At 42.1% G+C, this 26,805-nt stretch overlaps 1 protein-coding gene across 1 annotated transcript in view; it reads left to right on the top strand.

Annotated features, from left to right (window-relative positions):
* Positions 1–26,805, top strand: part of DNER (delta/notch like EGF repeat containing) — a 381,990-nt gene that overhangs the window by 243,938 nt on the left and 111,247 nt on the right. The window contains exon 7 of the mRNA XM_021924059.2: positions 16,433–16,546. Within this exon, the coding sequence (XP_021779751.2) occupies positions 16,433–16,546 (114 nt within the window). The remainder of the gene's footprint in view (positions 1–16,432; positions 16,547–26,805) is intronic.

Here is a 26,805-nt window from a genome sequence, read left to right as displayed (position 1 = left end):
TGGTTATGAGTATTGAAGGAATGCAAGTACCTGGTCAGTTGTCAACCCATCATACCCCCAACACCTAGCCTGGAGCCTGACACATAGCAGGTGCGCAATAAGGACTTGCTGAATGAATGAATGGATGAATAGAATGAGATATAATTCTATATGAGCCATACAGATGTATGGTAGGGGCTCAATTCTCTTATTTCTCCTTCCTCTTCTCTCTGTCCCTCAGCTTCTCCCTGTAGCACATGTGTAATCTGTAGCTGGCTTGAGGGCAGCAACAATTCTATTACTCTTGAATTTTCGATGGAAAACTCAGGGCCAAGCCCTGTGCCTTGTACATAGTAAACACACAATGGCTGAGTAAGTTGCAATTTAACGTCTTCAATCAGGGTTTATTAATATTTTATAAAAAAGCCTTCTAATTTCAAGAATATAATTCTTCCTCAAAGGAGCTATTTCCTTTTCTGAAAAGAATAGCTGTGATACACGTTCAGAACCACCACTGCCAAAATATTATTAGCATTATGTAAAGCATTTTCAACCTCAAAGTACTACATTGTTCCTACTAATTGGTGATTTCAGTCTATTTTTGAAAACTTGTTATTTCCGAGGCAACGGGAATATTGTTGCATGTGTTCCCTTCCCACATTTACTCTTTTGCACACTGACTAAGTGTTAGTGCCTTTGCATTGTCAGTTTGAAATGGGTCACCTGCTGGAAACAAATCCCGAGTAGAATTTTCTGAGTCCCCAAACCCAGCCTTTTTCACCTCAAGAAGTAAGTGAATTAGCAGATTGTGAAAGCAGGTTTTAAAAAGTAGGTTAGGCTGGGTGTGGTTCTAATCACGTCTCTAATCCCAGCGCTTTGGGAAGCTGAGGCAGGAGGATAACTTGTGGCCATGAGTTTGAGACCAGTCTGGGCAACATAGCGAAGTCCTGTCTCTATGAAAAATAAAAAAAAGCTTGGCTGAGCATAGTGGTATGTGCCTGCAGTCATATATTTCAGAGGCTGTGGCAGGAAGTTAGCTTGAACCCAGGTGTTTGAGGCTGCAGTGAACTATGTTTGTGCTACTGCACTCCAACCCGGGTGACAGACTGAGACCCCCATCTCAAAAATCAATAAATAAGTATAAAATGAGTTGTGAGTTTTAGACTGGCAGAAACCTCAGAACTCACCTCTGTGTGAAGCACGGAAGCAATATTGACTCCGTAAGGCTGTGGGACTTGACCAAGGTCACAAAGCTCATGGGGGAAACCGGAATGTGGGCCCCTTCACTTGGGGCCCATCTCAGGAGTCAAAGAGTGTGTTTCACTGCAACATGTTAATGTCTGTGAATTTTCCGTTAGTTATGAATAGAGTGGAAGGTATGGACATTCCTTATGGTCCATGAATATATTGCTCACTATGTCATTCATCCCTTCTCAGGACCAGACATTGCACCCCTTGGGGCTCAGAAAGACAAAACAAAACTAGTGACATGGTACGTCAGGGCTTCAAGTTAGCCACTTCTACCTACTGGTTGTGTGACCTTGTGTGATCCTCCTCACCTTTCTTAACTCCTTCTGGTTTCCTCATCTTTAAAATAAGGAGTTGTAGTAAGGCTTATTCATTCAACAATTATTTACCGAATGTGCACTATGTGCCAGGGATTTTTCTGGGTGCTGAGAATACAACTGAGAACCAAGCAAAGTCCCTGTGCTCATGGAAGTCGTATTTCAGTGAGGAAGATGACTAAACAATATGCACATGCATTTGGTGTGCATATACAGTGTATGCGTGTATATGTTTGCATATATGTAGTGTGTGTGTGTGTCTGTGTGTGTAATCATGGCAAAAATGGGAAAAATGGGAAAGTTGTTCTGAAGAGAATACTTAAGGTTGGGGCTGAGGAACCATTTGATAAGATACCATGGATGTGATTCATGGATTTAATCAGCCATCTCAGTAGAAGCCAGGAATTGAGATGGGATTTTACCATCAAAGACACTATCAGTTTGAACTACAGGGGAAGGAGAAAGTAGAGGTGGAGTGAAGGAAGGCTGTCAGACGTCAAGGAGTGACAGGTGCTGTGAAGAAAAAATAAAACAGGGTAAAAGGATGAAGAAAAATGGAAATAGGATTGCAGATAGGTTGACTAGGTAAAGCCTCCCAGAAAGGGAAATGTTTGTGAAGAGGCTGAATAAAATGAGCTTGTAAACAGCGTGACTATTAGGAGAATAGTATTGCAGGCAGAGGGAATAGTTATATGCTATGTGCATGTGCTATGATCTGTGTTTGCATTCCCCTAAAATTCCTATGTTGAAACCTAATCACCAAGGTGATGGTATTAGAAGGTGGAGCCTTTGGGAGGTGATCGGGTCATGAGAGCTTCACCCAATGAATGGGATTAGTACCCTCATGAAAGAGGGCCCAGAGAGCTGCCTTCTTTTTCTGCCATGTGAGGGCACCTCGAAGGTGCTGTCTATAAGGAATGGGCTCTCACCAAACGCTGAATCTGCCTGCACCTTGTAAACTTCCTAGTGTCAGGTATTTTGCTCTAGCAGCCTGAATGGACCAAGATAACGTGCAAAGGTCCGGATGCAGGATTATGCCCAGAGTGTTTGAAGAGCCAGAGCACAGTGCCCAAGAGAACCTGCGATGAGAACTGAGCAAGCTGAGAAGGAACCTGGGTCTGGCCACGGAGGAAGGACAGGGAGCTCATTCTGAGAGTGACGGGAAGCCACTGGGGGCGTGAACTGGGCTGGGCCATTGGATTTTCCACTTAAAAGGATCACTGTGGAGTCTGGGGAAGAATAAATGTAGGGAGGACAAATTGGAAAACCAGTTAGGAGGCTATTTTTAAAATGTATGCATTTATCAGGCTAGAGATAAGAACAGCTTGACCACTGTGGTGCTAGAAGTAGTGAGACGTTTTGGATTTGGGATATATTTGATATATTTGAAGGTACAGCTGATAACACTTCCTGGTGTGCTGAGGTATGAATGGAAGTGGAGAGTTGTGGATGACTCCAAAGTTTGTTTTTTTAAATAACAGCTTTATTGAGATGCAATCCACATACTGTTAAGTTTACAATTCAGTGCTTTTTAGTTTATTCATGGAGTTGTGCAGTCATCACCATAATCAGCTTTAGAGCATTTTATCACCTCTGAAAGAAGCCCTCTACCCTTTAGCTATCACTTTGTGACCCTATTATCCTCCCCACCCCCAGCCCTAGGCAACCACTTATCTACATTCTGTCTCCATAGATTTATTTATTCGGGCATTTTAGAGGTAAGTCCAAGTATATGATATGTAGTTTTGTGGCTGGTGTCTTTAATTTAGCATGTTTTCAAGGTTCATGCAGGTTACACCATGTATAATTACATTCATTTTTATGCCCGAATAATATTCCATTGTATGGATGTACAACATTTTGTTTATCCCTTTATCTGCTGACAGACACTTGGAGTATTTCCACCTTTTGGCTATTGTGAATAATGCTGCTAAGACACTAAGACATTTAGCCTGATGTACTCCCTCTTCAATTTTCCTCCAGGATCATGTGCTTCTAACCTTGTCTCCCTCTTTCTGCCATATTCCCTGTCCCTCCCTGCTTCTTTCCTGGCTTCTTGCTCTCAAGGATTCTCTGGCCTTCTCTATCTTTAAACCAGTCCTGCAAACAAGCAGTGATTTGGAAATTCCTTGATGCTCCTTCCATGTGTCCACCTCCTCTGCTTCCTCCTCCTCCTTTGTCTCTTCCTCTTTCTCTTCTCCTCCTCTTCCCTCTTGTCCTCCACTTTAATCTCCCCTTCTTTCTCTTCCACTCTCTCTTCCTCATTACTGCCACATATTGGTCCATCTTCAACTCATAATTTTCTACCCACTCCCTCATGCTGCTTTTCTCTCTTCTCCAAGGTCGTTGGTGGTGCCCTTTTCACTGATTTCCAGGGCTCCTTCCTAATCCTTATCCTGCCGAAGTTGATCGTTTTTCAGAAGCCTTCTCCCATGGCTTCCATTGTACTGCACTGTGCCTGCTCTCCTGAGACCTCTGCCACCCTCTCCTTCCTCCCCTCTCTTCAGCTGATCTCCTCTGCCTTGAGGAGAGGATGGATGGCTACCTCAAGGTGGATGGCTCCCAGACTCCCCTTCTAGCCAGCCTCTCACCTCAGCTCTTTGCCTGGACCAGGCAGCAATATGTTTGCCGACTCCTCCTCCTCCTCTCCCTCCCCTTCCTCCCCTTCCTCCTCACCACCTCCCTTCCCTCTGTCTGCCCCACCTCACCACCCTCCTGGTCGTGGTGCCAACCTCTCTCTACCTTCTTTTGATCTCACACTTGATTCCAGCCTGGCTTTCTCGTGCATCCCTAGTTTCTATCAGTGGTGCCATCATCTCCCTCCTCACTTGGGCTGGAAGCTTGGCCATTATGCTCGCCGCCCTCATCTCAGTTATCTTTGGAGTGCCACCAAGTTTCCTTTATTTATGATGACTCTCCATCTGCCCTGGCTCTTCCTCTTCCATCACCAATGCCCGATTCAAGCTGTTGGCATCTGCCGCCTGGGTGATTGCAACCTCCCCGTAGGCCATGCTGCCTTACTCACAGCTGCTGATGTGATACTTACGAAGCCAGGGCCTGGCTGACTGCAAAGCCTAGCTGGGCCAGGAGGCCAGATTACCCGAGTGCAGCGCCTGCTCCCACTACTCATTTATTGTGTGAGCTGGGGGAAAGTTACTTAATCTTCCTGGGCCTCAGCTGTCTCTCTGTAAATTGGGCATGGGTGATGGTATTCAATGTGCCACAATCCAATGATTGTGAAGATTAAATAAGATGATACAGGTAGTGTGCTTGGAAAGTGACCTGGTGCATAGTAAGCCCTCATCAAATGTCAGCTGTTGCTATTGTTGTTGTGATTGTCAAGCCCTGCACAGAGCCCAGTCACCACTTTCTTGGCCAGAGATTCGGCTTCAGCTTTTTCTGCATCTCCTGCTCTGGGGACCCAGATTGGAGCAAAGGGCACAGGAAAGCCAGGCCTGAGTGGGCCACTTCCTGCCCACTGTGTCTGGCCTCAGGGTTGGCCTTGGTTGGCCCTCAGTCTTTTCCAATGAGCTTCATCAAAAGGGAAGAAAGAACATATATGAGGAAAGAAAGGGAGGTGGGGTTGGAGTCTGCAGTCCTGGGTTGAATTTCAGGCTGAGCCACTCACCAACTCTACTTAGCTCGTCTGAGCCCAAGTTCTCTTATCTATGAAATGCAATGATGATCTTGACCTTGTAAAAGAAAATATACGAGAACACACAAATGCACACACAACACACATGTGCACTCATACACATGCATAGGCAACACATGCACACATATGCACACAACACACATACACAAACACAAAACACATGTACACACATATATAAATGTAATATACACACAGTGTACACATCCATGCAGACATGCGTACACAAACTTCTATCCCCACACACACATCCACACACACTGGCACAGAATCAGTAAGCCATCCCACCACTTCTTTGTAGCCTCTAAACACTAGTAAGAGGAGGAAAGTTGAGAAGGATTGGAGCTTTCATTCTTCTGATTTCTTCTGCAAGGGCATTGCCCACTCCCCATCCCAGACATCCCTCTTGGAGTTCCCTCATTTCGTCCAGAACACCTGCTCCCAGGGAGAAGGGAGGAGAGATCTTAAGTCCCCCGAAATGGCAGTGAGTGGAACTAGGAAGAGATCAATATACAACACATCTTTACCAGGCTGGTACTCTCTGTGCAGGAACCTTTGAAGATGCCATGTCAGTGACCCCCAACTCTTTGGTGAATTGGGGGCCCTAGCCCTGCCTTGTTTCCCCAGCACATCAGTGAGGCCAGCCTGGGCACTGCCATGCACATGTGTCTGCCCTGGGACCATTCTCCTGCTCATTTACTCAGTATGCTGTTTCATGGGAATGTGTCTTATCTCCTTATCTGGAGCCCAAGCTCCCTGAAGGTAGGAACTGTTCCTGAACTTCTTTTAGATTCCCCAAATGTGAATTTTCACTCACAAAAAATTCTTTCTGAAGAGTGAATGAATACCTTCTCTAGAGTTTGATTTACTACAAAAACTTAGAACTCAACTCATAAATGTAGTTGTATATATTTATATGTAGTTTAAGTCAATCCCCTGACTTGTCTGTCTCATGGCATAACATCTTAATTAATCTAATATTTTCTTTCTTTCGATTTCAACTTCTCGGGAGTAATCATCAGGGCGTACTTAATGAAATATCTTCCCCTTTGAGTTATTGAATTCAAAGTATTGAATTATCTTCACCTTTGGAATCACCAGATTAAAAGATATAGCTGGCCTGTATCAATATTGCACTGTATTATTTGAGAGCTACAAAAATTGAATAAAAGGAATTATATTAGAGAGAGTGATGCATGGTGCTTATACAGTTATTAGTTTACTATATAATGAGTATTTATAGTGTCCCTGGCTCTGTGCTAGAGGCTGGCACAGAAGTAATCAATATCTGCCCTTAAAGAATAGGGAAGTAGATGTGTAAAGAATGAAATGACAGTTGCAATAATCGAGCCCAAGAACTCCCACTCATAAAAAGAAGAAAACCATGTCAACAGTGCAATCACTAAAGGCTTTTTGATGTCATATAATATTTGACTTTCACCCATTGGCCTCTGATTTTTATCCTCTGTAATTTGGGTTATATGTGTAATTCACAAATGAATAATATTAATATTTGATGTTAAAAGACTGCTTCCTCCTAATTTTCCAGATGTTGGTTCTCAAACTTTAGCATGTACCTTGTATTAGCATCACCTGTAGGACTTCTTAAACCTCAGTTGCCAGGCCCCAGCCCCAGAGTTTCTGTGTCAGAAATCTGGGACAATGATGGTCAATTTGCATTTGTAACGAGTTCCCAGGCAGTGCTGATGCTGCTGATCTGGGAGACACATTTTGAGAACCACTGTTCTAACTTGCCTGTATAAAAACTGAGAGATCCCAAAATACTGGCATATTGCTTTGTCATTTTAAAATCCATAAATTCTTCATTCACTCAAAAAATATTGAGCCACGTGGGATGTGCCAAGCACAGTGCAGCCTCTTGTGGATTCAAGGGTACACTCCATAGAATGGTACCTGCTTGAAGTCATTATAGTCATTGTCTTTATTTCCTCCACGAGGGAAATGAAGGTCAAAGTCAACCCCTTGATGAGCTCACTCAGCTGATTGTTGTATCTCAGACCTTCCACTCCCCAAGTCACTGTCCTTCCCACTGTGCCTCTTGTCTATTTACTTGTTAGATGTAGTTACTTTTTTCCCCAACGTTGAGATTAATTTTTCTAATTCTGCTGAATGTCGGCTTTCTGTCAAGCTTTTTTTTTTTTTTGCATATTCCAATTTTAATTATATTTTACTTATTGTCGTTCATAGATGGGCTTCATATATCTCCCTTTATTTGCCTTTGGTTTTTAAATCCTGTTTGTGTTTGTCCAGGTGTGTTTGTCTTTCTCCTGCCAGCGAATCTTACTAGTTTTTTTCTGTGCAATAACTTCTGCCTTCCGACTTTAAAATAGGATGCCTCTGAGACTGAACATCTTGATGGTACACTATTTATTCCCACTGTTTATTTCTTGCCGCTGTGTGCTAATATCAGGCACTGCGTCTCGGCAGCCATGGCTGAGGCCCTGATACTGGCTGCTCAGATCCCCCCAGGGTGAGAGCTGAGACTGGTGGGTTCTCTTGGTAGCATCAGCATTCGGTCCAAATCCAGCAGCCTCACCTCACTGCACAGGCCAGACTATTAAAAGACCGGGAGCGTTAAAAATAGCTGTCACTGCAATTCCCACCGTGGGAGCCCTCAGAACAGCTCTCCGAAGAAACAATTAGACTCTGCCTCAGAGAGCCAAGGCAACACAGAAAAATATTTTTTTATTTCAATAGAGAAATCATGAAGTAAACATCATACGCAAAAACAACTGTGCAAGGAAAGAGAATGTTTCAAAAAATACTCACAACTGATTGATCGCCCTTGTTCTTCGTAATCTGACTCATTTAGCTAACTTCCCTTACACCTCATGTAATGTGCCATTGACCTCTGGAAGATTTTCTTCATTTGAAGGGTACAGGTGGAGTAGATAATAACATATGGGTTGGTGGGGGGAATTTTTGTTATGTTGGAAATCAAAAGATACCACTCAGATGGTATGCTGTTCTGAGATTCACAGGGAAACTTAGCCATTCTTCTCTCTCTAGATATGAATACATTTTAAATTATATTTTATACTTAAATATAAAATAGTATAAAATCAAACACTCTAAGCCCATATTAGACCAAATGTAATCTGTGAATGCTCACTAATGGATGCATTTCCTTCACATGTCTTGTCACTTTCTGCCTTTTGCCTTTTTAAGAATTTACTCCCTGCCAGGCTTTGCTTCCTATGTTCGGGACTGTATTTCACCTAACATCATTGCTCGTGGTCAGACCCTTTAAAAGCACAAAGCCTGAGCTGAGAGCTTTCCCAGCTGTGACATATGTCCTCAAAAGGCCTCCTTACCATATACCCTGAGTCACAACTTGTCTTCTATCTTTGTTATACTTCAGTGTTCTTCAAAGAAACAATAAAATCTCTGCAATTCCTTAAAAGGAGAGGTCAGTATTTTCAATAGTCATCTGTTTTTGAATGAATTATTTTACTTATTCATAAAATATCCCAATTATAAATTCCTTAGGTTCTTAGGGTTTTGAGTCAATGTATTTTACAATGGCCTTGAATTTGCTAGGGATTCTAAATATTCCTAAGAATGCTGACTTTTAAAAAATATTCTGAAGGTGCTATTTCTCTGCTTTGTAAAGGGGTGGTTTCTGTTTAAGGGAAGATAAGAGGCTCTGAAACCAAAACGAAGGTTAACAGTCTGAAGGACTAAGGTTCCATTGACCCAAACCAGGACGTCTCGACCTTGGTGTTCAGGACATTTTGCCCTGGAGAATTCTTTGTGGTAGGAGACTGTCTTGTGTATTGGAGAATGTTCAGCAGCATCCCTGGCTGTACCTACTAGATGCCAGTCACCCCTTCAGAGGTATGACCGTAAATAAAGTCTCCTGACATTACCAATGACACCTGGGGAAAGAATCACCCCAGTCAAGAACCACTGACCTAAGGAATTAAGTCTGGATATGGGCTCCTGAACAACGACAAAATGAAGAGTTCTGCTTCAGCCTTGTTGATTTGCCGTATTGCAGAGACCTGTTGGAGGTGTTGGATGCTACCTGGAGAAGCACGATTGAAATTCAGAAGAGGGGAGCATGATGCGCCACTGATCTCAGTCTGCCTGGAAAGGGAGGGGCCCTTTAGCAGGACAGTTGCTCATCGCAGTGTTTCCCGAGTTAGATGTACAGACCATGATGGCACCAAGGTGATTTTTGATGGCAGATATTTAAGATAACCATGTTTTTACTTCAATAGCTCCACATTTGTTTGAATGTGCATTAGGAAAACGAGCAGCTAGCACATTCTACCCAGGCTGTTCTCGATATTATTGCTTAGGGAGAGGCTAAACCTAAGTTGAAAGATATAGTTGATTTTGATTTTGGGACATTAACTTTAAGCAAGTGGATCCACTCCTTCAACAAATAATTGTATCAGGAAATGTTTAAGTTTGGAGGGTCCGGAGGTGAACAAGGCAGAGAAAGTCCTGATTCTCAGGGAGTTTATGTTCTCGGAAGGAAACCAATTAAGAAAATCATTGTAGGTAATGATAAGTATACTGTGATGAGCACACAGGAGCCCAGGGGGTACAACAGGGGCCTCCAGGGATACAGCCCTGCTCCCATGGGTCACCTTCTGGGTGGGGAGGTAACAAGTATGTGTGTGTGTTTCAAGTAGAAATAAGAGTGAAGTTTTAGAACAAACAAGGACAAAAAGCCTGAGGTCTGAGCAAGTGACTTCTGAGCTTAGAGTTAACTAATGAAAGAGGGTGGGCACAGAAGGCTGCAGAGTCAGAAGAAACAGCCCTGCAGTGTGACCCCAGGGTCCGGGGGTGAGGTTTCTGGTGTCCCAGAATGCCCTTTGGGCACAGAGAAGACTATTGAAATTATCTTTTGTATGTATTCCCTTGTGAGAAGTAAACTTAAACACTCTAATGATTCTCAAGCTCTGTTCAACATCCCAATGGGTTCTGACTTAATCTTATCTTTCAACTCAAATTCATCAATCAAAAACCAATTACTCAGCTAAACATTTTAATTAGAATCGTAAGTGTGATAGATTCTCTCACACACCACATTTTTCTCAATCATCACACATTCTTTGAATACCAATAGGCACAGATTAGCTTAAACCAGACACGAAGTGGCAGAACCATGGGCTGGATCCACGTCCTCATATCATCATCTCCATACTTGGCTCTATCTCTTCTTGCAGTTGGAAGACTCATACCACTAATGGAAGAGCTTCATTATCCTAAGCTAACTGTGGTTCTTGACCCAAATGAATTGCAGTTGGCACTCAGAGGACTCAGGTTGTTTCTGGGAGGGAGGTTTTTGGCTGTCTCAGGAGTCCTGGGCATCCAGGGTGATTCTTCTCATGTCAGTGAGATGAGCACACATAGGTCACCTCTCCCTATTATTGCCATCCAACAGGAAACTCCAAGCTCATACTCATCAATGGGCTTGATTTCAAAACCCACAGCCCCTGAGTCCCAGAGACATCATTGTTTAATTGTTCTGATTTTATTGGTCACTCGCACTAAGGTTGTAGCTATTTTCCTTCCCTCCTTAGTTGGTTTTTGCACGTTTCTTAGTAGCTTTCTTAAGATATGTTCATGTCTCCCTACCTAGTTCTAGAGATGACTTTAATGCTTTGATGCCCTTCTCTTAGGTCTTCCACTCTGTTGTGCAATTTATTTCTAAACCCTCCAATCTTTATTTCCTGATTTTACAGATAAAATTCCACTACACCTCCCCTAGTCCTCTCCTTTCCACCCCCAAAAGTTTATTGCTAACTTTCTTCAGTAATTTCTCCATTGCAGAACAATTTTAAATCTGTGCCCCACCTCTCTTTGCAGGGCAGGACTATAACTTCTTCTGTCAAATCTTGCATCCATCTCATGATTCTTTCTGGTCCTGAGGCCACAGCATGAAAAGAGTACTAATGCCTGTGAGCAGGAGCTTGGCAAGATTCGGAATAGAGGGAAGCCTGGGTGGCTGCAACACGGTGGTTGGTGGCAGGGGTGGGCCAAGATGAGGGGGCAGGGGCCACACCATGCAGTATCCTTTAGGCCCTGGGTAAAGTGTTTGGGTTTTATTCCAAACCTTTTGGGAAGCCACTGGAGGGTTTTAAGTAAGAAGTAATAAGATATGAATTATATCTTAAAAAGATCTCTCTGGCTATTCCTATGTGGAGAATGGATTGAAAGAAAGCAAGTGTGGCAGCAGTGAAGACAGGGGCTGGGCAACCACTGGAGTCCTGGTGAGAAGTGGTGAGGTTTAAATGGGACTAGACAATGTGAAAGGTGTTATGTGGTTGTGACAATAACTTGGCAGGTGGTTCATGAATGCTTGTGGTCTGGCCACGGGGGCTTAGAGGGAGTACCACTAGCTAGAGGAAAGAAAGACAATTGCTGATACTTGCCTCCATAGTTAGGTATAGACTTTTGTCATTTGGAAATCAAAACGAGGGAGTTTATCATTGTCGTGCATTTTTAGTCAAGTGTCAATGACATTCACACCTTTTCTGTACTCTTTTGTGCTTTACATGGGTTTTTCTCCATGTCTTGCCCACCTTCCACTTGGGAGCTCTGGCATAGGTTTCCAGGGCTGAAATGCCTGTTGTGTGTGCATGCTAGAGCAAATTCTTCCGTTACACACACAGAATGGCCACTGTGTATTACCTTTCATGTCTGCGGCATCAATACCATCGATCTTGCTTGCATATCTTCTACAAGGTCCTCTGGGTGGCTGTCATTGCTTTAGTGGCATAAGGAAATATTATTCACAGTTGGCATGGTTACTTTAGTCCCCAGAGAACACATTGACTTTTAGCAGGATGGAAGAAAGAAAACCCAGGCAAAACTTTAATGGTATTTTTCATTTAGATTTCTACCAATCACTCATTTAGTTTTGACTCCTTGATTATGAGATCAAATAAAAAACCAAAGGACGCAGGAAGGGTGATTTGTGTAGCTCTTAGGTATCCAGTTCAGAGTATTACATGTATATTAATACCAGTGATTTGTCCAACACCTTCAGTGAAGCCTCTGCTCTCTGAGGATCTACGAAGTGACTCGCTGGTATTTGAGAGTTATGCTTCTGGCTCCTTGTCCTCTGCCTCTCCTCTCCCAGAACTGTCTTCATTTGGCTAGTAATGCAGCTGTAATGGGAGTAATACGGTTGATGATGGTACTCTTGGGACGGCCAACTAGTAACTCCCTGGAGGCCAAGAATAATGCCTGGTCCTCTTGGTGAGTCTCGTGTGGACGATTGTTAGGTCTTGAGCTCCTGCCATCACGGTCCGTACATCTACTTGGGGAAACACTGCACTGAGTAACTGTCCTGCCAAAGGGCCCCTCCCTTTCCAGGCAGACTGGGGTGGGTAGAGCATCATGCTACCCTCATCAGCTTTGCAGATCCGTAGCTGGTTATTGCCAGTAGCACTGGCCACCTGCAGGTGAGGATGCTCAGTGGTCCTGTAATCCCGTGATCTCAGCCCTGCCTCCCTGCTTCCTCCCACTCCCCAACCCATGCTCCTCCATTAGTGTTCTTTGTCTTCAGTAATACTGAACCCATAGACATGTCAATATGCTCATACTTTACGTGTCTAGAGCATTGCACATAATCTTTTTCTCCATAGTTCCATGTTTCCTGTGTTTTCAAAATCTTTAATATAAAGACTTTGAAGCTCAGGGAAAAAAAGCAATGACAAAATGTTGAATATGGACCACTGTTTCTCATTGGAGGGAACTATTGGCATTTTGAATGTGACAACTCTGTTAATATATTAGACCCTCTCAAGTCCTGCAAGATCTCAGTATCTTTACCTACAAAATGCCAGTGAGGTCCCGAAGCTCTTATGACAATTAAAAATGTAAATTAGCCTCTTTGATTGAAATCTCACCAAACTTGCATACAGTATTGGGGCACTTAACAGCATTTAAGATTCACCTCACTTATAATTTAAGAGATCTATGAGAATTAAGTGCATGGAAAGATTTGTACATTATCAGACAGTTGTGGTTCTTAAGGAAATTGTTGATATTATTATATATATATAAATATGTTTTAAAGTGTTTAATTAAATTTGTAAATGGAATGAAATATTAATTAAAGACACCATTAAAAGTGATCTTTAAAAAACGCTCCTTTTGCTAGAAATGCATACTGAAATATTTACAGGTGAAATGAAATTTGATTTTAAATACCCTCATGGGGAACCTAGGAAAATATGAGGAGATTAGATGAAATTAAACAGACAAAATGCTAATAATGGTTGGAGCTGGGTGATGGATATGTGAGGTTTATAACCTTGTCTCTCTATGTTTAAGTATGTTTTAAATCCTTAGATAAAAAGTAAAAAGGAAGTGATTGTTAAAATTTTATTGAAAGAACTTTGAAGTTCAGAGTCCTGCACTCTTCTGTTTTTTCTGTCTTGTGGGGATGTACATCTCTCACATCTGAGACCGAACCGGCTGCTGGCTGTGCGTTGTGGTTTTGTGTGATCCTGTAGTCACAATTCTGACATCTTTCCAGGGACAGAATTCATGATGCCATCTACATCCTTTAAGCCATCCTGCCTCTAAGAAGCTACCACTTGTAATCGGTTATCTTTTTTCATAAATGTACTCTACTTTTCTAGCCATTTGGTAGAATCTTTGAAGCCAGGGATTTGAAAAAATAATTCTTGGCATCTCCAGCCTAAGCATAACCAACCACACATAGGCTATAAGTTATAGATGAATATTTATATTTGTGGATTTTATTATTTTACTTTTTTTGTTTGTTTGTTTTGAGATGAAGTCTCTCTCCGTTGCCCAGGCTGGAGTGCAGTGGCACAGTCTCGGCTCACTGTTACCTCTGCCTCCTGGGTTCAAATGACTCTCGTGCCTCAGCGTCCCCCATAGCTGGGATTTCATGCATGTACCACCATACCTGGCTAGTTTTTGTATTTTTGGTAGAGACAGGGTTTTGCCATGCTGGCCAGGCTGGTCTTGAACTCCTGGCCTCAAGTAATCTGCCTGTTTCAAATTCCCAAAGTGCTGGAATTACAGGCATGAGCTACCACACCTGAGCTGAATATTGATCATTTTTATATCAAGCTCTGTGTCTCTTTCTGTGTGTTTTCTTAGCCATTATTTTCTGTTATTTTACCTTCATACTAAATACCTGTTCGTTGACGATGGTGATGCATAGTGCCTTAAGCGTAACCTTAGGTATACTGGTGAAAGGGCTTGGACACAGGACCGTGACTCCCTGTATGACTGTGTGTAAATTACTTAACCTTCGTAATCCTCGATTTCCTCATTTGTTAAATGGGGTGATTCTCCACTGAATACTGTGCAGCCATAAAAAGAAATGCAATCATGTCCTTTGTAGGGACATGGACGGAGCTGGAAACCATTATCCTCAACTGACACAGGAACAGAAAACCAGACACCACATGTTCTCACTTTTAAGTGGGAGCTGAATGATGAGAACACATGGACACATGGAGGAGAACAACGCATACTGGGGCCTGTTGGGAGTGGGGGTTTGAGGAAGGAAAGCATCAGGAAGAACAGCTAAGGAATGCTGGGCTTAATTCCTAGGCGATGGGTTGATCTGTGCAGCAAACCACCATGGCACACGTTTACCTATGTAATAAACCTGCGCATCCTGCACAGGTACCCTGGAACTTAAAATAAAAGCTGAAGTAAAAAAAACCAAGGTGATTCTAATAACACTAACCTCATAAGGTTGCATAAGTATGGATGAGTTATGTATTAATTTGTGGATACATTATTAATATTAATTAATGTATGAATAAAAATAAGTGATCTTTTGTAAGTTTTGGCTATTATTTTTAGCCAAAAAGTTATTGGCAGCATTCCTCTTAGAAACAATTCACTCTCCCTTATTTTGAATTTACAGCTTTTATTTAATCTGTTCTGGAATTTTGAAATAGCCTTTTTTCCTGGTGTTTGGCTTTTTAGTTCATGCGCTTGTCTTACTCGTCTTCTCATACCATGAATTAGCTAGAATCTCCTACACTGCTTGAGTGCCTGTGAGTAGGATTGCAAATGAATGCCTCCCCATTCCCAGTCTGTAATTTACAATCTATTCGGCAGGTAATTGAAGGTCAGGTGAATCATCTCTTTTCTAATATCACTGGATCTTTTTTTTTTGTAAATCTCAGATTCAAGTGCTAATGGCAGTCTTTCAAAACTAATAATTCAGAAAGACAAGTTTTTATGTAGTTGAAACTATCCTAGAAATAAATAAAGTGTTACAGTATGATCATGATTGTGTGGAAAATATCTATGACTAAAAATTTTTGATAGGAGTTATCTCTACAGTACTGATGGTCCTGTCACTCAAATAACATAACCAAGGGCACATTTTTTTTCTTTTTCTGTTTAATGTCTTAAATTTTCCAAGCTTTCTTTACTGTGTTCTGCTTTATGATGAGAAATTTATTAGCATTTTAGTTTTTAAACTTTTCTCTCCAGGGGATTTGTTTTTAAAATTAATAAACAAAATTCTGGAATGTATTTAAAGCTTTTTGACTGCACAGGTGTTCCAATAGATTTACGTCCTTATTTCCTCACCACATGCATGTAGTTATTTTACAATCCAACAAAATCACCATGAGAGCCTTGTTTCACAGAGAATTTAGTTGGATTTGTGAATTAAATAAGTATTAATAAAATATATTAATGTGCTTAGTGTTCTGTGTGCCTCAATCTCTTTATCTTGAAAGTGGGGGGAGAGGGTACAGAATTAACACAGGTGGGTTATTCTAGCTCCAAAATATTATACATTAAAACTGCTAATACCTAGACATTTTCCTGATGCTTTTTATGTAGGCATTGTGATGGCCTAGGGAATGTGGCATTTTCTCAGTCAGATCAAGCTGAACACCGTAAATTCCTGTGTCAGAAGGAAGCTATCAATGCGACATTCAGTCTCAGCTTCTGAAGGTTCTGACTGGTATTTCAAGATGAAACACAGACCTAATACTGAAGACATGTGGTCTCCTTTCAATAGGGGTTTTTGCAGAGTAAATGATTTTTGAACGATGATTCTAAACTGCTATGATTATTTCTAAACTACCATCGTTTGTAAAAAGAGATCTAGGAGCAGCTTAGCTGAAGGCTGCCGCTGCCTTCACTGGGCAGGTACCAGTTGAATCCGTCAATTCCTAGAGTGGCTCATGGTAGGTCTGGAATAGCTTATTTTATAAAATGTACATTTTGTTTTACTCAGGTTATACCGGAGAGCTTTGCCAGTCCAAGATTGATTACTGCATCCTAGACCCATGCAGAAATGGAGCAACGTGCATTTCCAGTCTCAGTGGATTCACCTGCCAGTGTCCAGAAGGTAGTTACTATTTATTACTCCAGAAAGCACTTTTGTTTTTCTTTTTCCATTATAAGCGAATTTGATCAGCCTTATACTTTGTTTCTGCAAAACTCAACGCAAGAGAACTTCCTGTTTTGTTTGATTTATGAAACATAGAAGGTAGTCCCCCTTTTTAGCTCTAAGCTAGCATAGCTTGAAAATTATTTGAATATTAGACATAATCTAGGACTTTCTGTGACTTTATTTATACATTGAAAATGAATAGCTATGATAAAATAAGATCTCTTTCTCATGGTGACAATTGACTTAAGAGTTCTATTTTGTTTCATTTTTGATACGAGTTTACATTGAAAAATTCAACATAAAGTTCATCTACTTCTGCTTTTAAATCAGCTTCATAAGGTCTTAGAAAATTCAACTCACCTGAATAACCACATCGTTAGGGCTACTTTTATTTTAAAAAGCAGCTTTACCGCTGGCATGGTTTTACCTGAAGAAGCAGGCAGATACTCACAGCCCTCAAGCTGGTGTTCACGAGATTGTTTTGTAATTTGAGGAAGGCTTGTTCCCATTTCTGCTTTCAGGGATGTTATGGAAGGGATTATTTTAAATTGTTAATTTTGTGAGAATAACATGACATTAGATTGTTTTTTAGAACCAGCATGTAAGCTTCTGATCCGCAGAAGTAACATTGAAAGCTCCATAGAGTCACATCTGCAGAGATTAGGTGTAGAGCCTGAGTACCTAAGGATGCATCTCTGTTAACGATTACCTTAGACTACCTAAGGCTGAGAGACAGGAGGTGGGCGGTGGTACAGGAGGATGTTGGTAAGAGGCCACTGGCTTCCCAGATAACCTAAGGGCTTGGGCTCTCCAGGAGCTGTCCCTGTGATGGGCAGTACCTCATAATCGAGTATTTCGGAGAAGTGAACATCAACTAAAGAAGGGCAGGTTCTTGTCTTCCTGCTCACTTGGGCAGAGCAGGGGCCAGGGTCGGGGCCGGGGTGAGATGCCTGTGGCCTGCCCGGCTTTCCCACTCTCTCACTGTGTGCTGGTGATGAGTTAAATGTGTTTGGCGAGCCCTGCTCTTCACCCTCTCCTTATTTTGCAGTGCAGGCTCAGCTCTCTTAAACAAATGTGAAACCTTGGAAACATTGCTGAAGGCTGATGACTGAGCAAGCAGCACCAGTCTTCGCTCACATAGAGCACTTTGCAGTTCTTAAAGCTCTGTCACACCCTCGATTAGTCAGTTGTCACTTAACTCTGACCGAAGGCCTTGCCGTTTAGTGTTTAGTCCAGGGCAGCCTTCAGGGTCATTCTGGGACCGAATGGAATCTTTGTGCAAGTGCTTTTAAGAACTCCAACATGCTTTCTTATTATTGCTGGGATTGTTACCTGAAAGTTACAATCAGGCCTCTGGAAGTTCGGATGGGGGTAATTGGCACAAAGTCACACTAGTAATAAACAATGGCCCTTGAACTAAAAGCTAGGAATTTTGCTTGCACTCATACTACAATTTCCTAGTTGTTAATGTTTTGCTGAGCACTTCATGTATACCAGGCACCGTGCTAGGAGCTAGGATATCATGCTAAGGAAGGCTGAGATGGCCCCTCCAATAGTGCACATACAGGTAAGTATGTCGTCACATGCAGGAATAGGTGCCTTGAAGATGCACGGAAGGGATGTGCCTGAGCTTGGAGAGCTAGGAGAGACTCCCATGTATAAAGACCCTAAGAGAGGAGAGGGAGGAGATGGCGCAGCTGAGGGCATGACTAAGCTAAGAGGATGAGAAGAATCATGGTGATAGCAGGTGGAAGCAGGCAGGGCAAGGCTTGCAGGGCTGGGTGAGCCCCGCGAGGCCTTTCATCTTCATCCTAGAGGGAGGGAGTCGGAGGGGGAGGTTTGAAGGCCAGCTCCACTATTTACTTACCAGCTTTTTCCCATGGGCATGTGGTTTTATACCTCCCTGCATCTTGGTGATTTTAATCTGTAAAATGGGGTGATGATTGTGTCTATGTTCTGGGATCAGTGGGAGGATTAAATGAGGTGAGACAGATAAAGTGCCTAGCACAGTGCCTGGCTAAGTGCTGAATACGCAGTAGCTGTTTCATCACTATTGTTTTCCTAATAATGATTCCTATTAAACCACTGATAAGCAGGGGAATTTGAACTTTTCATTCTGGAACAATGTTGAACTTAAATTAGAGAGAGACAAGAGTGAGAATAAGGAGAAAAGTTTGGGGACAGTTGTAGAAGTCCAAGAAATAGATATAGGCTGCTAGGAATGGAAGGGTAGAATTTGAAAAAGAGAGGCAGATGGATTTGGAAGAACTTTGGAAAGAAAATGGAGGAGGCCTGAGAAGGAGCAAGGTGGTAGAAGGTGAGGGAGGGCGAAGCGGCGAATCTGGGGCTTTGCAGTGGGTTGTGCCGCTCATGGAGAAACAGAAAAATGGAGAAGTGTTCTATGTTGGAACCCTTGTGAGAGACCCTCATGATAGTCACATGGAGATGTTAGCTAGGCTGTGGCTCTGTGCATCCGGAATAAGCCTGGGCTCATCTAAACACAGAGACATGGGCCTTCAGGTAGTAATTTAAACCCTGGATGCTGATCTGGGAACCCTTCCCCTTTATGCAGTGGCGCACCAGCCCCTCCACGCTGCCTAGATAAAGCCTAGAGAAAATGCGAGGCTCTGGAACTGACAAGATGAAGATGAGTTTTCCATTACGAAGACTTTTATTCAAAGGTTTATCTTCATTGAAGACTGAGCAGGGAAAAGCAGGCTTTCATTAGAGTTTAGAAGAATTTGCTGGAATGTGTGGCAGCCTCTTAGCAGGAGCTCATACCTGGTGACTGGCATTTTTTAAACAGCCTCTCTCACTGGCCTATCCTTACAGTGCTTGCTTTTGTGAATTGGCATTAACTCATATTTATAGAACACTTTGCACTTTAAAAAGAGCCTGTGTCAGCAGGTGTGGTGGCTTATGCGTGTAATCCCAGCACTTTGGGGGGCTGAGGTGGGCAGATCACTCCAGGCTAGGAGTTTGAGACTGGCCTGGCCAATATGGTGAAACCCTGTCTCTACTAAAAATACAAAATTTAGCCAGGCGTGGTGGTGCACTCCTGTAATCCCAGCTACTCTGAGGCTGAGGCACAAGAATTGCTTCAAACCGGGAGGCAGAAGTTGCAGAGAGCTGAGATCATGCCACTGTACTCCAGCCTGGGCGACAGAGCAAGATTCTGTCTCAAAAAGAAAATAAAAAATAAAAAGAGCCCGTGTCTCCAGGATGTTGCTCACATCAGACATGCCGAGAGCTAGTGTGAGCAGAGCCTCAAATTCACAGAACGTCCTGGGGTTCAGAGCCAGCCCTGACCCTTGCCTGCCTCCTTTTCAGTTTCTCCATTGTAGGTTTTTATTGATTTTGTCTGCCCTGCTTCCCTGTGTCATTCTTTGAGGAAAGGAAATGTATTTTATTCATCTTGTTGCCCATACCTAATTCCAACATCTTTCCTACGGATCGTGTTTTATGTTAGCAGGAGGGATTAATATTTGGTAAATAATTTAATAATAGAAGTCAACACTGAGATATCACTCACTATGTCTGCTAACTAATTTGACTCTCACTGTTGTGCTAGGAAGCACACACTGTTAATATTTCCATTTAACACATTAGAAAACTGAGACACAAGAGGATCAATAACTTGCCTGAGGTTACATAGCCAGAAATGGAAACCCAACCCAGAAATCGGCTCCCGTGCTCCCAACTACTGTCCTACCCCATCTCTGAATATATTCTTTAAAGGAAATCCCATTATGTTTTTTTAAAGATTATCTTCGTAACCATCATCATAAGTAAAATGCACACAAAGAAAACTTCTCAATGTCTCTGCTGTTTGCTTTCTTAAATCTGGAAAGAGTGAGAAGTTGTTATTTTTGGTAAGCAAGTGAAGTCCTTTTGTAACAATTCCTTCCAGGCCGGAAAGCTGTTAAAACTGAGTTTTCCCTCCGGATAGAGCTCTCAACAGCACACATCCGCATCCTTTCTCTTTTCCGTCCTTTTCATCTCCATCTTGTTTCCTTCAAGGACCTTTTTCCATCTGACCTGGGCAGGCCCGTAGAGGTTGAACATCCTTCCTGGGTACTGTCTCTGTGACTCCTGCTCCTTCCCAAAGTTCCAAATCCGGCAGCCCGAGAGCCAGCTGCAGTCACCTTCACAGCTGCGCTCCTTCAGGACGTGTCTGCCCTTCTACGCGGAGATTTCTATCCTTCATCAACAGTTTCTGTATTTCTCCTGAATTTCTGCTGAGCTTCTACTAGGTTCATGTTGGGAAAGTGTAGCTTCGGATTCTGGTTACAGTGGGGATGATAAGAGATAAAAGTGAAGCATCGTGAATGTTTTCTAATATCCACCTAATTGAATAACAGCAATGACAAAGATAAGCACTTAGAACCTGGCATTACTGCTTAAGAATTTATTGTGTTTGTATTTGGTTTAGAACTTTGAAATCCTTAAGTTTTAAACTAAATGCATTTTAATTCTGAAGTTGTCTAATTATATATACTTAGGATTACTGCATATTGGTATTTAAATATGTATATTTAAATATATGAATATATTTAGATACATGTATAAATACAGTCTGAATACTACTATCTAGCCATTATCGGTATCTTAATTCCATCTCCCCTCCACTGGGAATTTGAATAGAATACCCATAAATTAATAAAGAATAAGAAGAAGTCAATAGTGATGAAAGCCTCCAGCAATAAAGGACATCCATTGGCTCTGCAGCATGACCATCCCCTTCTGGAGAGCACACCTGGTCAAACGGAACCACCTTCCTGGCACCTACCTATTGTGGAAGGCATATGGCAATCAGAGACCAAAGTGAGAATATGGGTTTCATGCACTATTTTGAAAACATATCATTTTATCCAATGCGTTTTAAAAACGTTAAAGATATTTTCTCGCACTATTCCTATGGATAGGATTATGGAATACATAGATTTTGTATGAACTGCTCTTACCCTGTAATTATGAAGTCAAGTATTACAACGAGAGAGAGGACTCACATCTTCCAGTCCTGTAACGATTAGATTGCAATGTTGGATTTTGCTATCAGACATCAACGATCTTATAATCTGGAAACTGTCATAGCCAAGGATGGAGAGTTGGTGTCTCTCTCTGGCCTGGAGGTCAGGAGATTTGAGTCCAGGCCCCGTGACGAGGCAGTAGAGTGGAGCGGTTGTGTGTGTGGTTTGGGGTCACACTACTTAGGTTTGAAATCCGGACCTACCTCTTTTGAGAAGGTCTTGGCTTCTTTGAGGCTCATGTTTTAATTTATAAAATGGAGTAACACTAGTATACATTTTTAAAGTACGTGTGAAGGATGGGGAAAGCCCTTAGCACTGTGCTTTGCAAGTAGTAGGTGCTGAGTAAATGTTAGCTATTATGATGATTGTTATTAATTAGTCATCTAACCTTGGGTAAGTCACATAATTTTATCTCTTCCACCCTTTGTTTCCTTTGGTAAAAAGGATGGAGGTTGACTACTACCTTTAAGGGACTCTGTTCTTAAAAGTCTTTAATTCAGATATATCAGTTTAAAAGCTGCTTCCTGAGTCAATAAATCCATGATGTTAGAAAAGCTTCATAACCTCTAAGTGACTAGGGAATGTCTGGGGTCTAAATCTTTATGCTGGCCCACAGGTCCTGTAGGTTAAATTCCACTGCAACAAGCTCCAAGGGTTACCAAACTTTTTTTTTTTTTTTTTTTTTTTTCATTTTATAGCCTTGGGTAACCTAGCTATATAAATCCTTTTGTTGAACTCAAATTTCAGTGGTAATGCTTTTCATCTTAAAGGGATTTGCAGACAATAGCAACACATGTCATAAAAGTTGCCTCTCAGATAATGTGTATTGTTCAAAAACTGGGCTTGTTACCCAGTCAGGATTTAGGAGTGATATAGTTTTGGGATTTAGTTTTTTTTTTTTTTTTTTTTCCAGCATCCTAACATGTATAATCTTGGTGAAAGCACTCTCTTAGGACCATACGAAACTGCATGTATTTACGTAGGAAACGTGTAACATACCCTCATAAAATTAACAGTCCTGAATAAATGCTGTTCTTGTTCTTTCGAAACTTGGCATTATCCCTAAATCACCACTTCATTGACGAATCATAGCAGCTGAGATCCTTGAAGTAGTATATAGTTTCACCTTTTAGAATCAAAGCAGGGTATTAAGATTTATTAAGTGTGAGTAAAACTTTATTTTATTTTATTTTATTTTTGAAACAGCGTTTCACTCTTGTTGCCCAGGCTGGAGTCCAATGGCACGATCTGGGCTCACTGTAACCTCCGCTTCCCAGATTCAAGTGATTCTCCTGCTTCAGCCTCCCAAGTAGCTAGCATTACAGGCTCCCACCACCACACCTGTCTAATTTTTGTATTTTTAGTAGAGACGGGGTTTCACCATTTGGCCAGGCTGGTCTTGAACTCCTGACCTCGGGTGATCTGCCCGGCTTGGCCTCCCAAAGTACTGGGATTACAGGCGTGAGCCACCGTGCCCGTCCAAAATTTTATTTTTGTGTTTGGTACACACTCATTAATTTTGCTTTAAAACTGAATTAATTTTTCTTTTTCTTCTTCCTTTTTTTTTTTTTTTATAGCACAGTTTCTCTGAGATTGTTTAAATAAAAATGCAGATGCAGCAAGGAATTTTAGTTGCCTGCTTTTTTTCATTAGCGCTGGGGAAAATGACTGCACTAACTTTCAGTGAATGACCAGGACCCTCTTTCTACATTAGCTTTCTTTCCCCTTTGAAAATGGTTCTGACGCCCACTTTAGTGCTGACAGAGGGCAGTCAGAAGTTACAGTTTGATGAACGACTGAATACTTAAATAGTGATACCTGTGATACCTTGATGGTTTTCTTCTAAAAAAGAAATAGGATATACCTAAGAGATAAACATAAATTTTTATTTCTAAAGGCGTGTGTCCAGATCTGTACGTGACAATTATTTAGCATTCTTACAACATTTTAGTTTTAAAACTGCAGGCATAGGTCTTGAACTTCAATGATGGTTTCTTTCTTAAGCCTCACAGTAATAACAACAGCATCGGCAGTACCTGTAACAGTACTGATACCATCTGCCATTTGTTGAGTGCCTCCTATGTGTTAAGCACTGTGTTTGGCACTTTGACATCATTATTATTACTTGAGATGGAGTCTCAGTTTGTCACCCAGGCTGGAGTGCAGTGGCGAGATCTTGGCTCACTGCAACCTCTGCCTCCCGGGTTCAAGTGATTCTCCTGCCTCAGCCTCCTGAGTAGATGGGATTACAGGCACCCACCACCACACCCAGCTGTTTTTTGTATTTTTAGTAGAGATGGGGTTTCTCCATGTTGGCCAGGCTGGTCTCGAACTCCTGACCTCAGGTGATCCGTCCGCCTCGGCCTGCCAAAGTGCTGGGATTACAGGCGTGAGCCACCGCTCCTGGCCAGCACTTTGACATTATTATTCAGCATAACTTAGCAGTTAACAGCTGAGGCTCGAGTAGACTTTGCTGAGTTTGAACCTGTTTGATTACTTACTCCCTAGTGACCTTGAACAATTTTCTTAAATTTTCGACCCCTCATTTTCCCCATGTATCGAGCGAGGGTAGGATTAGTGCCTACCTAAAGGGGTCATTATAAGGATTAATGGAGCTGTGAATATGCAGTGCTTAGACCAGTACCTCGAAGAGATTAAGTAATTAATAAATGTCACCATTTAATCAGCACAACAGCTGTACAAGATAGATATTGTTATGCCATTTGACAGATAATTCCTGCGGCTCTAAACAGGTTTGTTTGATCCTGAAGTTCATGTTCTTTCTGCTGCACCAATTCCTCCCTGATCAAGTTTTACTTCACGTGGTAGCTCTCTGGAGGTACACCCTTTGTCCCTCATGGGGCTCCGGGCTCGTTGAGGACAGGGATGCTAAACACTTCTATATCCCTTAAAGCATCTGGCTTGTAGAAACATACAAGACATTTGTTGAATGAATGAATGAGTAAATATCTCAAAACTGTTCTGGCAATACCATTTTATATATGAGGAAACTCCCCATATCACAAAGATGGATGAACCAATATTCACGGAAGTAAATGTGCGAATCTCACGGGCTAGACTCATTGCAAACTCATGATGCCCACAGGGTGCAGGCATCTCATTTGGTTACTTTCAGTGCCCAGTTTAAGGGTGGCGTAGGGTCATCCAGAGACTCTGGGAGAGTTCATATTCAGAATTGGGGGCCCCTTCTTTGTCTCCCTGCCTAGAACCCTCCCTCCCTCCTCGTGGTGTGCCTTCTCCAGGCTGCCCAGTGGGTTCACCCTGCCCACTGCCCAGACAGAGCTGATTTATCAAGACAGGGGAATTGCAATGGAGAAAGAGTAATTCACACAGAGTCGGCTGTGCGGGAGACAGGAGTTTTATTAACACTCAATTCAGTATCCCTGATATTTTGGGGATCAGAGTTTTTAAAGATAATTTGGCGGATAGGGGCTTGGGAAGTGGGGAGTGCTGACTGGCCAGGTTGGAGATGGAATCATAGGGGGTCAAAGTGAGTTTTTCTTGCCGTCTTCTGTTCCCGGGTGGGATGGCAGAACTGGTTGAGCCAGATTACAGGTCTGGGTGGTGTCAGCTGATCCATCAAGTGTAGGGGCTGCAGAATATCTCAAGCACTGATCTTGTTTTGCAGTACTGATGTTATCCCCAAGAGCAATTTGGGGAGGTTCGGACTCTTGGAGCCAGAGGCTTCATGACCCCCTAAAATGTAATTTCTAATCTTGTAGCTAATTTGTTAGCACTGCAAAGGCAGACTGGTCCCCAGGCAAGAAGGGGTCTTTTTGGGAAAGGGCTATTATCGATTTTATTTCAGAGTCAAACCATGAACTGAATTCCTTCCTATAGCTTGGCCTATGCCCGGGAATGAACAAGGATAGCTTAAAGGTTAGAAGCAAGATGGAGTTGGTTAGGTCTGATTTCTTTCACTGTCATAATTTCCTCAGTTATAAGTTTGCAAAGGCGTTTCCCTTCCTGGGTCCCTCTGGACTGAAATGGCAGGTTCAGTGCTGTCGTCTCATCTCCCTGTGCCATTGTCATAACTGTGGCAGCCGGCCGGCTGTGTGAACCCCCCAAATGTGAAACTGACCTCATGCTGGCTGCTGCCTCTGTATTTTGACTCCCTTCCAAAACCTGCCTGCTTTGGTTCACTTTTCAGAGCCTTGAGGAAGTTTTTTGCTTTTTATTTTTATTATTTTTCTTGTCCAATTTAACAGCTGTTTGTGGGAGGATCTGTTTATTAAAAGCTTACTTCTTCATGCTAAACACAGAATGTTCATACTATATCGTGGTTCTTAAATGCAGCAAAGATCCTTTATAATAGAAATATAAATACACTAGTAGTAAATATAATTTTCATTTTTTCTTGCAGCGGAATTATCTCCCCACACACACCCCTCTTTAGACCACAACAATGGGGGAAGGTAAAGTGAAATTTTTGTTCTTCACTTGGACCAAAATATGTGATACAGTCCTGGCCCTTCTTCTGAACTATTCAGGTCAAGGCTCTGACTCTGACCACCTTAAGGCAGGGGACATACAGGGAGACCCAGGCCCAAGACAACACTGAACAGAGAGAAGATTGGGAAAGTAGAAGAATGTTTTGTTAATTGCTTTGTCATATATTAGTTTTGGTTAAATAAACCCTTCTTTGACTCTGTTTTTCCAACCTAATTTCATCTCCCGTGACCTGACATCATAATGATAAAAGGCAGCTGAAGATAGATACTGACGCCTCTCCTCAGTTAATTTAGCCCAGTTTTAAGACATTCTCCCACTGCTCTTTTTAAAATTGGCCTAATTACATTTGATTATAATTTCTATGAAGAAGTTGTCATGTTTAGAGTCCCTTCCTCACTTTCTATTCCCAAATAGTCTGCCCTTAGCAATGCCCTTGGCCACTGTGACCCAGGACACTCACATGGGACTTTCTGTTCACCACTGGCCGCCGTCATTGCAGTTGACCAGGGTCCTCTTTTCCATGACAGTCCATGACTTGACCCAGCACTTTAAAGCATTTTTGTCATTTTTTCCCCTGATGACCAAAGAAATGTATGCTCAAATGTACTCAAAGGAAAAACAATGCCTTGAATTCCAACCCCAAGAAAAAATCACTTTAAATTTTAGGTGAACATCTTTGAGGTCACTTTCTTAATGCCCTTTTTAGAAAAC

Source organism: Papio anubis, chromosome 10, assembly GCF_008728515.1.
Source record: "Papio anubis isolate 15944 chromosome 10, Panubis1.0, whole genome shotgun sequence".
Lineage (NCBI taxonomy): Eukaryota > Metazoa > Chordata > Mammalia > Primates > Cercopithecidae > Papio > Papio anubis.
Note: the sequence above shows the minus strand (reverse complement) of the source record. Positions and strands in the feature narration are given on the sequence as shown.